Source organism: Eurypyga helias, unplaced genomic scaffold (genome assembly GCF_000690775.1).
Source record: "Eurypyga helias isolate BGI_N326 unplaced genomic scaffold, ASM69077v1 scaffold38396, whole genome shotgun sequence".
NCBI lineage: Eukaryota > Metazoa > Chordata > Aves > Eurypygiformes > Eurypygidae > Eurypyga > Eurypyga helias.
In genome coordinates this window covers 6,462-20,149 of record NW_010256655.1, presented here as the reverse complement: position 1 = coordinate 20,149, position 13,688 = coordinate 6,462, and the positions used below count along the sequence as shown (strand labels likewise).

The 13,688-nt window shown below is 51.9% G+C and overlaps 1 protein-coding gene across 1 annotated transcript; it reads left to right on the top strand.

The window, feature by feature from the left end:
- The first annotated feature begins 2,123 nt into the window (after window positions 1–2,123).
- Window positions 2,124–12,912, top strand: PIP4K2B (phosphatidylinositol-5-phosphate 4-kinase, type II, beta). The gene is made up of 9 exons (XM_010153742.1): window positions 2,124–2,216; window positions 3,814–3,910; window positions 8,257–8,409; window positions 9,175–9,321; window positions 9,685–9,723; window positions 11,047–11,160; window positions 11,416–11,674; window positions 12,073–12,176; window positions 12,832–12,912. Exons 1-9 carry the CDS (start codon window positions 2,152–2,154, stop codon window positions 12,910–12,912), a joined length of 1,059 nt encoding a protein of 352 aa, XP_010152044.1. The 5' UTR covers window positions 2,124–2,151.
- The last annotated feature ends 776 nt before the right edge of the window (window positions 12,913–13,688 follow it).

Genomic DNA, 13,688 nt, shown 5'->3' with positions numbered 1-13,688 from the left:
TGAATTTCTGGCGGCGGGGGGAGACGATCTCCAAATTGCTGTTCCCTCTCAGCCGTCAGCACCCTTCCTCCACTCGGGAAGGAGCTGGTAATAGCTTGTTTGTGCCTTACCCATCACCGAGGGCTGGGAACAGGCGTGTCGAAGGAGCTGTGCTGTCGGGCTTCCCCTCCTGTTAGACAGCAATAATTAGTGGCTGGAGGCAGCGCCTCTTTCTTGATACAGAATTAGCTGGTTTCTCTTCCCCCTCCCCTTCACCCCGAGGGGAAATCACTGCACAGGGCTCACTGATAGAGCTCCCTGCAGTAGCTGGACACAGGATCTGGGAGATCCCTTCCTCACTGCATTCCTCTTGCTTTTCCTCTCCTCTGGCTGCGGCTGGCGGAGTGGTTCAGGGCAGGATTGAGCCTTTAGCTTAAGTGGGGAGGGGTATCAGCCTCCCCCCACTCCGTGGTGATTAGAAGTGATGGGGGGTGTATGACACGTATTCATCCATCTGTGCAGCGTTCTCCGTACATCCAGAGCACCTTATGGGAATGCTTCTGCTCCTCGGTGCTGCTGTAAAGTCAATAAATACAGGGCAGGGCTTTCGCAGAGCACCGTCTCTGCCCTTAGCGAAGTGCTGGCCAGTTTACTTCCCGCTTATCTGCTGTGTGGGATGACTGTCTCTGAAAATAGGCATCTTTTCTCTTTGCAGTCTGGATGTGTCTTTCCAGTCTGACGTTCGTTAAATCTGCTCTGTTTTTTCGTTGGTAATGATGGAGAAAGGATGTGAAAAATCTCTGCCTCATCAAAGGCTTGCTCATATAATTAGACAGCTCGCGGCACGTCTCCGGAGCTGGGACCTCCCCAGTCCTTGCAGAGGTGAACTGTGCCACACGCCTGCTCCCTCACGCCTCCTTTCACCTCCTTGGAGATGTGGCAGCAGCGATTTGGGTAGCACGCTGTGCCCTGTTGCACGCAAGGAGCAGGGAATCCCAGAACTGGGGTCCCGTTTCCTCAGGCTGACGGCTTGGATCCTCTTCCCTGTCAGCAAGGAAATGGTGCGTGCTTTCCAAGCGTGTTGGAAGCCGTTTGACCTGCCTCGGGTTTTGGTGTTGGGAACAGACCCCAGGCCTGACTCCTGGCCAAGCCCTGCTGTTGCCAGCATTGTCCGCTTCTCTCCAGCGTTACCTGCTTGGCACAGCAATTAGGGGAATGGAGTCGTAATGAAACCTCTTCCTAAATCCAGCATGTGAAGAGCAGCTCAGTCAGATGGGACTCGTGATTCCTGTGAAATCCATGTGAATGATTGACACTGGGACCGTCCTCGGAAAAGGCAGCTCAGAAACGTGCCGCCTCTTGACCTGCTCTTGAACGCCAGCACGACCTTGTCAGCGCATGGGCTTGTCTGGAGCAGGGTAGCCAGACAGAGTCCAGAGCTGGTGGGGTGGTTTGATTTGGTGGGTTTGGGGGTTTTTCCTACTGTTGATGCTGGGTGCTGTAGCATGAGCCTGTCTGAACAATAGTAGCTGAACGTTCATTCTTCTGCTTCCCTCTGTTCCCGTGGCTGCCACACATGACTAAGGAGCAAAAACAATCTAGTGGAGTGACTCATCCCTTCAGAGAAGGTGGGATAAGAGCAGTAAGAGACAGCAAGCGTAGAAGCAGCATCCACAGGGGAGCTGTGAAGCACCAAAGCTGCCCAGAGCGTTCTGTCTGGCCACGTGGCAGCCTTTGGTCACCCGTGATTTGTAAGTGAGAACTAGCTAAGAAATTGGCTGGTGCAGCGTTTCCTAAAGAAAGACAAAGGTGATTTCTTTAGAACACAAACTGCTGTTTCATGGTCTGTAGGTTTGTCTCGGTTCTAAGCTGTGTCTTGCATGATCAGTGGAAGGTGAACAGTGAAAGCTGAGGCTGGCGGGGGGAGTACTCACCCCATGATGGATTGAGGCGCTTCCAAGGCTTGGAACCACAGTGTTCTCCAGGTTCCGTCAGCACAGCAAGTTGCTCTGAAAGTCTAATAGTTTATATTGCCCCAAAACCAGCTTCTGGGGTATTTGGCATCCCACTAAGTCCGCTGATGGTAACTGCAGGGCAGCAGAACTTGGGGTTTGAATCTCTGTTTCCTTTCTCTCTTAGATCAACGAACTCAGCAATGTTCCTGTCCCCGTCATGTTAATGCCCGATGACTTTAAAGCCTACAGCAAGATTAAGGTGGACAATCATCTATTCAACAAGTAAGTAGGTGCTTCCCAACCCGTCTGTGTAATTACGGTTCTTTGCTGCGGGGGAAATGCATGGTGAAAGCCTTTCTGTTCCCTCTTGTAATGCCGAGAGGATCTGGCCTGGCTGGACACTGGCCTGCCTGGACCACTCAGCGGGACGTGGCAGGGGTCAGTCTGTCACCAAGATGCTGTCCTGTGGTTTGGTTTATATCCTTTGGGTGATGAGAGGTCTGGTAAGGCCGGGCCCAGAAGTGCCACGGCTACAGAGGTGGTTACACGTTGATGTTTACTGCACCGGGTAAGAGTGGTTTAGGGTTCACACAGTGCAACTTAGCAAAGCTAAGTTTGGCTGCACGTCTTGGCTGTGCACAAAAGTGATGCAGGACTGTCCTGTGACTCCTGCTGTGCCCTGTCGCTGTGTCTGGTCCTGACAAACAGCGCCCAGATCCCAAGGCCATGGAGGAGAGGGCAGGAGTTTGCTCTCTGTGACCTGCGAGGTTCCTTGTCTCTGAGACTGTTCACAGCCCTGAAGCTGCGTTATACCCCTGGCCCGTGGGGTTTGTGTGGAGCTGCCCCCTTCTCCTTTTCCCAAAAGATCCATTTTGGGAAGCCCTTTTAAAGCCATGGTTGTGACTGGTTCTCGGAGCTGTGTTCTCCGCCCTGGCTCTGTCTGTGTGTGGGTCTGCAGCGCTCCCCGATTAACGCTTCCTTTCCACTCATTTTCACAGGGATCAGCTTTTAAGAGTGGGAGTGTGATTCAGAAGTTTGTCTTCTCTGGCACCTACAATTTGCAGTATCTGCTCTTCCCTCTTCTCCTACATAGATTTTTAGTTTCCCATGTATTGGTGCAAAGGATCCTCATTGAGAATGAGCTGACAAAATCTCCCACTGTGTCCAGGCAGGATCTTCTTCCCTGCTTCTTCCCACTGGGCAAAATAAGAGCTCTGGTAGGGAGTAGATGCAGCATCCCTCAGCGATGGGGAACGTTGTGTCGTCTGCTGTGCCATGCTCTGGGGGAGGCCTTGTTCCCGGCCGGCGAGGCCTGGCAGCAAAGCTCGCTCCGTAACGCTTGGGACTGGGCTGGAACATGCCAGACTGGAGCTGATTCACCCCCTCTCCTTTGCGTTCTGGATGAGATGGTTTGTCTTGCATTGACCTTTCTTTTGATGCACGAGTGATTTGATCTGATCTGAAATTAGAGCCTCCCCCCCCTTTCCTCCAGCTTTTCATCTTCAACAGTAACAGCGTGTTGCAGGGGGGCAGCTGTGTGACTGAACGGAACAAAGCAACAAAGGAGGAGGAAAGAGATTATTCTGTCAAATCTGTGCTTGTGAGAGGGGAGATTGTTCTGCAAGACAGACATCCTCATCCAAAGAGCCTGTTATTCAAAAGCTGGATCCTGCCAGCATTTCTATGAACAGATGACCTTTGTGGGCACCCCAAAAACCAAGGTACCCTAATGCGGGCCAGTACTTGCAGAATAGGGCCCTTGTAGGTAGGAGAGGGGGCTTGGATATCCCCAGGGGGTTTGCAGTGAAGTGGGAGGAGAATTGAGTTTGATTTCACAAGCTGATCATTGCACAAGAATATCTTTTCTTCTTTGCCCTAGGGAAAACTTGCCAAGTCGCTTTAAATTTAAAGAGTATTGTCCAATGGTGTTCCGAAACCTCCGAGAAAGATTCGGGATTGACGATCAAGACTACCAGGTACCATCTCTTCTCCCCCTGCCCTCCCTAATACATTTCCTTCAGGACAGAATAACCACGCTGGCAGAGAAACTATGATATCGATGTGTTTGTGTGGTCAGTTTTTATGGGCTTGTAGTGGTTTGGATGGTTTTACCATCATCCTAAGGGCCTCCAGCAACGGGGTAGATGCACTGGGCGATTGCAGAAGGAAAAGATGGTCCCTGCTCCAGAGTGCTTACAGGCTAGGCATAAAATAAGAGGCAGCAGATGGTTGCAGACAGGCGGGAGCTCGAGGATAAGAATGATCTAGTGCAGAACATCTGCAAGGAAAATGAGTCTGTCGTGTTTTTACAGATTTGGGTGCTGTTTTACCCATGTGCGTGTGCCAAGCATTGGTACTGATGAATTGGGTTTATCGAGGTGCCTGCTGCGGTGGGCCTTGTCCCTTAAGGCCAGAGGCTCAGACTTGCCTTGGAGAGGAGGGATTTTCTTATGTTAATACTGCTGGGGCTTAAATGCAGTGAAAGAGGGATGTTGCAGCTCTTGACGCTGCAGCGGGGCCACCCTTCCACACACAGCTCTTGGTCTTACGCACGCAGGAGACGTGTAGTAGCAGGCTGCTGGGGATCTCTTAAATGAGGGGAAAAAGCCAGTGTGGAAAAAGAGGCTGGCTTTGATAGCTCCCTGGCCTTTAGCAGACCGAGTATTAGGTAATTAAACCCGGTATCTTTGGCACTCTGCTGCAGTTGATAAAGGCTGGCGATACGCCAGCACTGGCTGGACGAGGGCTTCAACTAAAATACTCGCTGGAGCCTGCCAGCCCGGAGAGGCACGTTAGCGCTGGAACAGCGTGAGTGCTGCGAGCTTCTTGGGCTCTCCCTTTGCTTCGCATCCAAGCCCAGCCATGCCCCCTGTTGCCTGTGTTGTGGGAAGAGGAGATGGGAGAAGAGCTGTTCCTGCTAATCCCACCAAACTGCTTCCTTCTGGTAGTGTGTGTGCCCATGCCCACATATGTCTGTGTACACGCCCTTTGATACCTGTCAAAAACCTCCCTGATGGTATCTAGGTTATAGCCTGATCTCCCCCAGTTTCAGGGTTAATATAATGAAGAGATCTGTTTTCTTACTCCAGCTACATGACCCATTGCACTGGTGAGACACTGGATCGACTCGATCGAGTTTCTGGTCTAATGTGGTCTGGAGCAAGGAGCAGATCGTAGAATCCCAGACTGGTTTGGGTGGGAAGGGACCTTAAACCCCCCCCAGCCCCAACCCCTGCCATGGGTAGGGACCCCTTCCACTAGCCCAGGTTGCTCCAAGCCTCATCCAGCCTGGCCTTGGACACTTCCAGGGATGGGGCATCCACAGATTCTCTGGGCAACCTGTCCCAGTGCCTCCCCACCCTCTGCGGGAAGAATTCTTTCCTGATGTCCAATCTCAATCTCCCACTTTCAATTTAAACCCGTTACCCCTTGTCCTGTCACTACAGGCCCTTGTAAAAAGTTCCCCCCAGCTTTCTTGTAGCCCCCCCAGGCACTGGAAGGGGCTCTAAGGTCTCCCCGGAGCCTTCCCTTCTCCAGGCTGAACCCCCCAACTCTCCCAGCCTGTCCCCATGACAGAGGGACTCCAGCCCTCGGAGCATCCCTATGATCTCCTCTCAACTGGCTCCAGTCAGTCAATACCCTTGTTCTGTTGGGGCTAGATGTGTCGCACCTGCATCCCCTCTGCCCCTTGTTCCTGGACTGAGGACGGAGCGTGCTGGTCCCTCTGTGAGAAGGGGTGACCCTGCGATAGGGGTTCGGGGCTTTTGCTGCTTTGTGTAACCGTCTCAGTTGCTTCTGAGCTGCCAGGGCCCATCCGACCCTGCTGCCTGCTCCCAGGCTCCCTGTGCACTCCGAGGGTGTTTGCACAGAGCGAGACATGTTTTTTGAGCAGAACTGACAGTCGTCTTTCCTTTTCTTCTGCAAGGGGCCGGCCGGCCCCAAGAGGAGTCGTAAATGCCGGCTGCTGCCTGTCTCAACCCCGGTCTGGGTGGGTGCCCGGCCGCTGACGGAGATAGAGCGGAGCCCAGCGTTAGGAAGCAGGGGGCATTTGTTGTGCCCGTGCGCGCTCAGTGCCACGAGCTGCGCACACAGATCCTCCTGCTTGCCATGGAAGATCTCTCTTATTTTGGGGACACGGCCGCTCCGTCCACTCGTTTCTTCAGCGTGTGCCTGTTAGATTATTCGCTTTATTTTTCCCCTCCTGCCATCAGGCCCGTTCTCCGGCAGCGATGGCGTTTTGCCAGCCGCAGCATCCTGGTCTGTTGACAGTAGTTCGCGCCAGGCTGTGTATGGCTCTTGAGGAGATTTCTTGGCCAGCAACACCCTGCCCCTGGGGCTGGCTGTACCAGGGAATTACTTTGTGTGCTGGCTTCCTCCCTGCCCTTCAACGTACTTGCATGCAGTGAAGTCATTAGCTCCTCATTATTTTTTCTCCCTGTCCATCTGCTGTAGTATATTTTAGATTTTTTCCCCCTAGTTTCTTTTAAGAAATGACCAGAAGCACATGAAGGAACTTAGGTGGAAGCACCCACAATCTTGGTTCTCACTAGCTGATCATTTACGCTTTACCTGTTGCTCTGAAGGATTGCTTCCCCCATCTCGGTGGTAGAGCAGTCTGGCTCTTTAAAGGTCTCCAGCTAGGACAGAAAGCAGCAAACATTCATTGAGCTAAATTCAGGTGGGTAAAATGTGATGGCTTGAGTGGGAATTGAGCCAGGATGCTAAATATAACACCCCATCTGTGGAAGAGGTGGGAGTGACAGGAAGAGAACGAAGTAAACCTAAGGGCTGTGAATTTGGGAATGTCCATATGTGGTCATGATTTCTGCTTCCCGTCTCTAGAAGAAAAGCTCTGTGGTTTTGAGGTGAGGGGTGATTAAACCGTGTGGCACAGACTGACTTCAGCAAGAAGCAGGGGGTGTTTTTTTTTGTTTGCCTGTATTTTCCTGACGGTTTCTAAAGCCGTCGGCAGGAGTAGAGGTTTTTCCCCTGCTTCATTAAAGTTTTAAAAGCTTTAAATGCTTCATTCTGAAAGGAAACCTCTCGGCAGCGTGACATGGTAAATCCCTCTTTCGCAGCAGGCTCAGTCTGCGTCTGCAGAAGAGCAGGCTCCCTCTGCTGTCAGCTCCTCAGAGAGCAGGGGGAAGGAGAGAACAGTGTAACTTGGCAGCTAAAAAATACATCATGAAATGCATTGTCCAGCCCTGAGATCCTGAAAGACACCTCTACCCTGAGCTAACCACCACTATCCACAGGTACTGCTGTGTTACGGTGCTTCGGAGCACAGCTCGACTCTCCCCATCCGCTTTGTGCCGGCGGCGAGGAAACGCTAGTGAGAGCCTGTGCTGTTGGTTGCCAGAATGGCTTGTGGACAGCCAGGGGGGACTGGGCTGGTGGAGCTGCTGAGACCGGGTGACAAGCAGGAGACTGGTGACCTGCTTGGGTTAGTCTGCAAGGCGCAAAGAGCGGTGACTCTAACAGGGGTGAGGCTCGCAGCAGGTTTCCCTACCTGGGGAGAGGCGCCGGAACGAAGAGCTTAGGCTGTGGCTTGAGGAACACAAGATACATCCCCTGCAGTTCCCTTGGGATTTTCCAATTGGGCTGCAAGTATGAAAAGAAGCTGCAGTGTTACGTTGCTAAGGGTGGAGACAGGGATGTAAAGACTGCCGGTTGTCGGAAGAACAACCAAGCTATTTATACTCGCAATCCTTCTCATCCCATTGTAAGAACAGCAGACAATGAGGGTGGCTTTTGGTTTCAGGATGACCTGTAAAGGATTTCCAAACAATGAGACTTTTGCCAGTTTAGGCTGCTTTTTGTTGGAAATGGCAGGCAGTTTCGTTCATTCTGCTCTGTTTTTCCTTAAATCTTGGAAATATCCTGCCTGTTCTTAGATTTCCAGGAGGAAATACTAAGAAATCTTGGCCTGTGTATACTGCCTTCTTAGTAGAAAACATCAAAAATGCATGCCAGGTGTTGAGTAAGAAATGTAAACTAATAGAAGGCCCCGATGAAAGCTCTAAACTCCTTGTCCAGACTTTAAAACAATTGGATTAAGCTCAGGAGTGCTGAACACTCAAGGATGCTGGCTTGTTAACGGTCACGACTGGCGTGTGCTTGCAGGTGTGCTCTCCAGCTTGGCCAGGACACTGGCACAGTGCAGCACAAAGTCCCTGGGCTGTCTCTTGTTCCAGTGCCAGGTTGTGGAGCTTGCCCTGGTCTCCCATGTCTCATCTGCTTTCCAAGACTGCTTTTCTTTCTTCTCCAGGGAGGTGGCAGCTTCTGCTTCTCCTCCCCACTTTTTTTGTTCTGGTTGCCTCAGAACTCGGTGACACGAAGCGCCCCAGTGAACAGCGACAGCCAGGGCCGCTGCGGGGCCCGGTTCCTCACCACCTACGACAGGAGGTTTGTCATTAAGGCGGTGTCGAGCGAGGATGTAGCGGAGATGCACAACATCTTAAAGAAGTACCATCAGGTACGGTGAGTCTGGAACCCCGGGAGGGGAGGTGGCAGACACCCTGGGGAGCATCTTGGGATTTGCTGGGGAACTGGAGCTTGGATTCATGGTGTGCAACCTGGCAGTGCTTGCAAAGAGCTTTTGCAAAAGAAAACAGCGTTCCTTAGCAGCCGAGCGCCAATTAGGGCACAGCTGCCTGCTTCTTCGCAGCGCTGAGCCACATCACAGCTCACCCTGATCCTTACATCAATGAATTATGGATCGTGGGTACCTGAGATCTGTAACATGCTCCTAATTCAGTCCTTTGAATCAGACTTTCCAGAGGGGCCAGAGAGGAGACGTTACATGGAGCAGGGAAGGGAGAGAAAAGTGGGACAGCTGGAAAGGTTCTACCTGGTCCACGTTATCTGCCAGTCCATCTGCTCTTTGCTGTCAGATCCACTCCCGTAACCACAGGGGGGAAGTTAGCCACTGCCAGCATCGACTCGCCCTGCTCCGACTGGGTGACGGACACACAGCTAGCCTGTTCCAGCAGGCTGGACGTGCGCATGCCGTGGGATGCTCTGTCTCAGCTCAGGGCTGGAAGATTCTTACAATGCCCTGACTCTCTTTTCTTGAGACCCTAAGAGCCATTTGCAAGCCTCCTTTCCTTTCACACCGGTGTCAGATGGCTGGAACCGGAGGCTTTGCCATCAGCTTCTTGCTGAGCTTGTGCTCTGTCTGAGATCGGTTTTGTGTGACAGTACCGTCTTTCTCTGCCCTTCCCTTCCCTTCTTCCTCCAGTTCATAGTGGAGTGTCATGGGAACACCCTCCTGCCCCAGTTCCTTGGCATGTACCGGCTCACCGTGGATGGAGTGGAAACCTACATGGTGGTCACCAGAAACGTATTTAGTCACAGGCTGACCGTGCACCGGAAATACGACCTGAAGGTGAGGGGTTGGAGGGGCAGTCATGGAGAGGAGAGCTCCTTTTCTGGGAGGGTGGGACCTGCTCTTTGTAACACCTACTTGACAAGGTCCTGGGCGTTGCTTTTTGTTCGGGGGATTAGGTTTTGGGGGCTCTGGATGGGGCGTCACCCGAGGCTCAAGTGTTGTTCCATTCCCCCATCCCAAGCGGCCTATGCTGCACTGGGGAGAGCTGTCAGTCTTTCCCAGGCATGAAAAAGGGGTTGAGTGCTGATTTCAAAAATACTCCCATCATTTTTCTGCGTGGAGGAATTAAATGGTGTCAGTGAATTCTTTGGGAATATGTCACATAGTGCAACAATGCGCTTTTCTTTATTCTTTTATCAGGGCTCAACAGTATCCAGAGAAGCAAGCGATAAGGAGAAGGTATGGACCGTTCCTGGCCAGCCTTTCCTTCCTCCTGGTGGTTGGAAGCAGGATGGGATCCAACTGACTTTCCTTTTCCAAGGGGGTGTCGAGCAGGGCCGGTTGTCGGGGCCCCAAGCATGAACCTGTTTCTGTCCCACCTTTCAGGCAGTGCCCAGTAACGGCTCAGGAAGCTGCAGCTCTGGTGCGGTGCTGCCCTGCTCTGTGATATTGACACTACCACGAGTGGGGGGAACTTCCTGGGGCACAATCCCCACGAGTACCAAACCCCCCCTGTTAATGCGGTGGTGTCTTTATGGAAGGATTTCCCCATAGCTCTCCCCGTGTACCAAACCAAGCTGGGTCAGCAGTTAGCTTTTGCAACAGGTGCCTTTAGAAACCAGACCAGCTCCTCTCAGATCCTCGGCATGTTTGTAAGTTTGGTTTCTGGTGCCGTTACGGGAACATACGAGTAAGAATCCTGCCCCTGCAGACCTTTAGCTGGGATACTGCCGAGACCTCATGAAATCACGGCAGTAACTCGTGGTACTACGTGTTCTGCACATGGGATTTTCAGGTTTGGGACCGCAGAGTGAGTCTACTCCAACCTGCCCTACGGTTAGATCTCTGGCATGAGCCAAGGAGCTCCCATTTACACCAAACACTCTGGCCTGGAAGCAGAGCATCATCCTGCCCCAGTGTGCCCGACTTGCTGGCTGTTTACTCTCTAGCTTTCTGTTTGCCCACTTTGTCTCGGACCATTCATAACAGATCTGTATAAAGCCACCACGTGCTGGTGTATCATTCCGAGAACAAAATAATTCCCAGTTGCACAAAGGGGCTGTGTGTTCTTCCATATCCCTGAGAAATCCTCAGGGCCTGCTGCAAGTAGATTCCTCAAAAAGCAGCGGTTTTAATTTTTTCCTCAAGTTTTTAGAGAGAAAAGCATTTGTTTTGCAAGGCTTCAGCCCTTTTTCCCCAGTCAGAAGCCAACAAAAGGCATTTCTATTCTGGAAGCTGGTTGGGCCATCTCCAGCTGCAGCCCAGCTGTCAAGCTTCCAGCCTGCAGCAGCCTTTAAAGTTGAGTTGCTCTCTCTGTCTTCCTCCAGTTTCCCCCTGGGCACAGCTCAGCACGTGGATTCATTGGCAGATACCGTGCTCTGCCTGATGCCGTGTTCACACTCAGGGGACAGGATGAGGTCCTTATCTTAAACAGACAAAGGATCCTGCTGCGACCCCACGCTTGGTCAGCCTTTCCGTGCGCTCGGCGTGTTGCTGGATCGGTGTGCCCGCCCTCCCCCAAGTAGAAGGGCTTTAGAGACTGACACAGGCTTTTTGTTGCAGGCCAAGGATCTACCAACGTTCAAGGACAACGACTTCTTGAATGAGGGTCAGAAGCTGCATGTTGGAGAGGAGAGTAAAAAGAACTTCCTTGAAAAGCTGAAGCGGGACGTGGAGGTAGAGTTTCCTGGGGGGCAGCTTTTACTGTCTCCCATAAGTGGGTCCTCACTGTGGCCTCTGGATCAGTCAGGCAAATACAGTCGGGGTCATGCTAGTGGCAGTGGGCATGCGAGTGCATGTGTAGATTCTCTGGAGTCTAATAAGGGTTTAGCTCTCACTGCAGCCCTTTCTTAGGGACACGCTGGCAGGGTGGGACTGAGGATTTCTGATCCCGTATGGATGCTGCTGTTCTCACTCATCTCTTTCTCCCAGTTTTTAGCTCAGCTGAAGATTATGGACTACAGCTTGCTGGTTGGGATCCATGATGTTGACAGAGCAGAGCAGGAAGAGATGGAAGTGGAAGATCGGGCAGAGGATGAGGAGTGTGAGAATGATGGTCTCGGAGGCAACCCCATTTCCTCCTACGGCACACCCCCCGACAGCCCTGGCAACCTCCTCAACTACCCTCGCTTCTTTGGGCCTGGGGAGTTTGATCCTTCTGTCGACGTCTACGCCATGAAAAGCCACGAAAGTGAGTGTCACGGAATATTGCCCTGAAGAAGGCTCTGGAGGGGCAGAGGAGGTGTCCAGTGGTCTGGCTGGGCTAAATGGAGTGGGAGGACTGTCCACAGAGAGAGAGAGAGAGACCCTGCCGAGCATCTCTCCTGTGTTGTACAGCCCGTTGTTGTGGATGGTGTGAGTTGGAATGGGTAGAAGTGATGCTTGAAGAGTAGTAGCATGTTCAGAGAGCATGTGGGCTTCTGGTGTGCTGTTTCCAGTCGTTCTTTGCCCTTCTGCAGCCTCCAGCTGCCTTGCTTTCTCTGCTAGTTGCATCAAAACTGATCTGCCTTATATTTCTTCAGGAAGGGGGGGTGCAGCTGGGCTTTGCTCACAGCTCAGGGTGTGCTAGCGACTCTCTTGCCTTGCTAGGTGCCCCCAAGAAGGAAGTGTACTTCATGGCCATTATAGACATTCTTACGCCATATGATGCGAAGAAGAAAGCTGCACATGCTGCCAAAACAGTGAAACATGGGGTAAGCAGCCTGCCACCCGCAGGGAGGATGGGCTCTGGGGCTTCTGCTTTGCCTGCATGCCTGCCTTGCGTGCGTGATGGCTCCTGACACTGATTTTTCCACCAGTATGGAAATTCTCCAGTGATCCCATGCCAGCTCTTCCCTCACTGTCTCCTCAGACTGGCTTGGAAAAGCTTTCCCTCAGGTTGGTTGGAGGTGACTTGCATTTATGTCCCAGTGTGGGAGGTGCTCGATTTCCCTGGTGTGGCACCGACAGCCTCACGGAGCAGGAGTGGGCTGGCTGCAGGGGGTTGTACCCTGCACCCTTCCTGAGGCCGCTCCTGTTCCCTGTTAGGGAACTTCCCAAAAGGGCATGAAAAAAGCCCAGGTTGGCAGGACAGGGAATTTTTCACACTCTTTTTCCATATCTCCTCTAAACCTTGAGGGAACAAATCCAATGCTTTGACTCAATGGGCTGCAGAAAATCCAACTGGAGCTAAAATCAGTGTCCCTGGAGATCTGTAGAGTTCTCTGCATGGTGTTTTTTCCTGGAACCTGCAAGTCGTGGTGGGTCTGTCCCGGCAGAGACAGGCTGTGCTGACATGAGTGCTCCCTGCTGTCCTCCCTCCGCAGTGGAGGAAGGTGTCATGACTTCTCTCTCCTCTCTGCCTTGCAGGCCGGGGCAGAGATCTCCACCGTGAACCCCGAGCAGTACTCTAAACGCTTCAATGAATTTATCTCCAATATCCTGACATAGTCGTCTTCAGCCTTCAGTGAGAAATGAAGAGAAGAGGGGCTACTTCCAGCCTGTGACACTACAACAGACACTGTAGCAGCATGTGGGGTGTGCGTGTGTGTGTGCGAGAGTGCGTGCGTGGCACTGTGTGACGTAAGAGAAAACTCATTCTAGGTGCACCCTCCAACAGTCCACTTGACCCAGGTGGAAAAGTGGGGTTTTATGTTACAGAAGTGCCCAGACTTAGATTTGAGGGCTTTTTAAAACAAGAAAAGTGCATTGTTTCAGCACTGCTCTTTCTAAGGACGTTTTCTCCTCTCCGATCAAGAGAATCCCACGGGATGCGATGCGTGGCACTGGATAAAAGGGGTCGCTCTAGGTCACGCTCAGCGGGAGGGAAGCAGTGCCTGATTCCACAAACTACTACTTTTCTTTTTTTAATGATTATTGGACTGTCTTTACCAGAAAGACGTACAAACCCTTTTATTTCCCTCTTGGTAGGAATTGGAAGGAAAATAGCTCACCATTTCAAGGATGGAAAATGTTACTCTGATAAGGAGGAGTCGCTGAACTTTAGGTAAATTCAGACTGGGACACTTTATATTTTGTTTTTGGTTAATTTAAGTAACGCAAACTTGGTAACTGCACTTGATTTGCAAGAAAGACGAGGGAAATGAACATCTACCAAAGATGCTTGAGAAGGTGTGACTCCTAGAGCCTAAAACCAACCCCAGCGTGAGTCGTGGAGGCCTTGAACAGCCTCAGACAACAACATGCACGGACCCGTTGTATTTTAA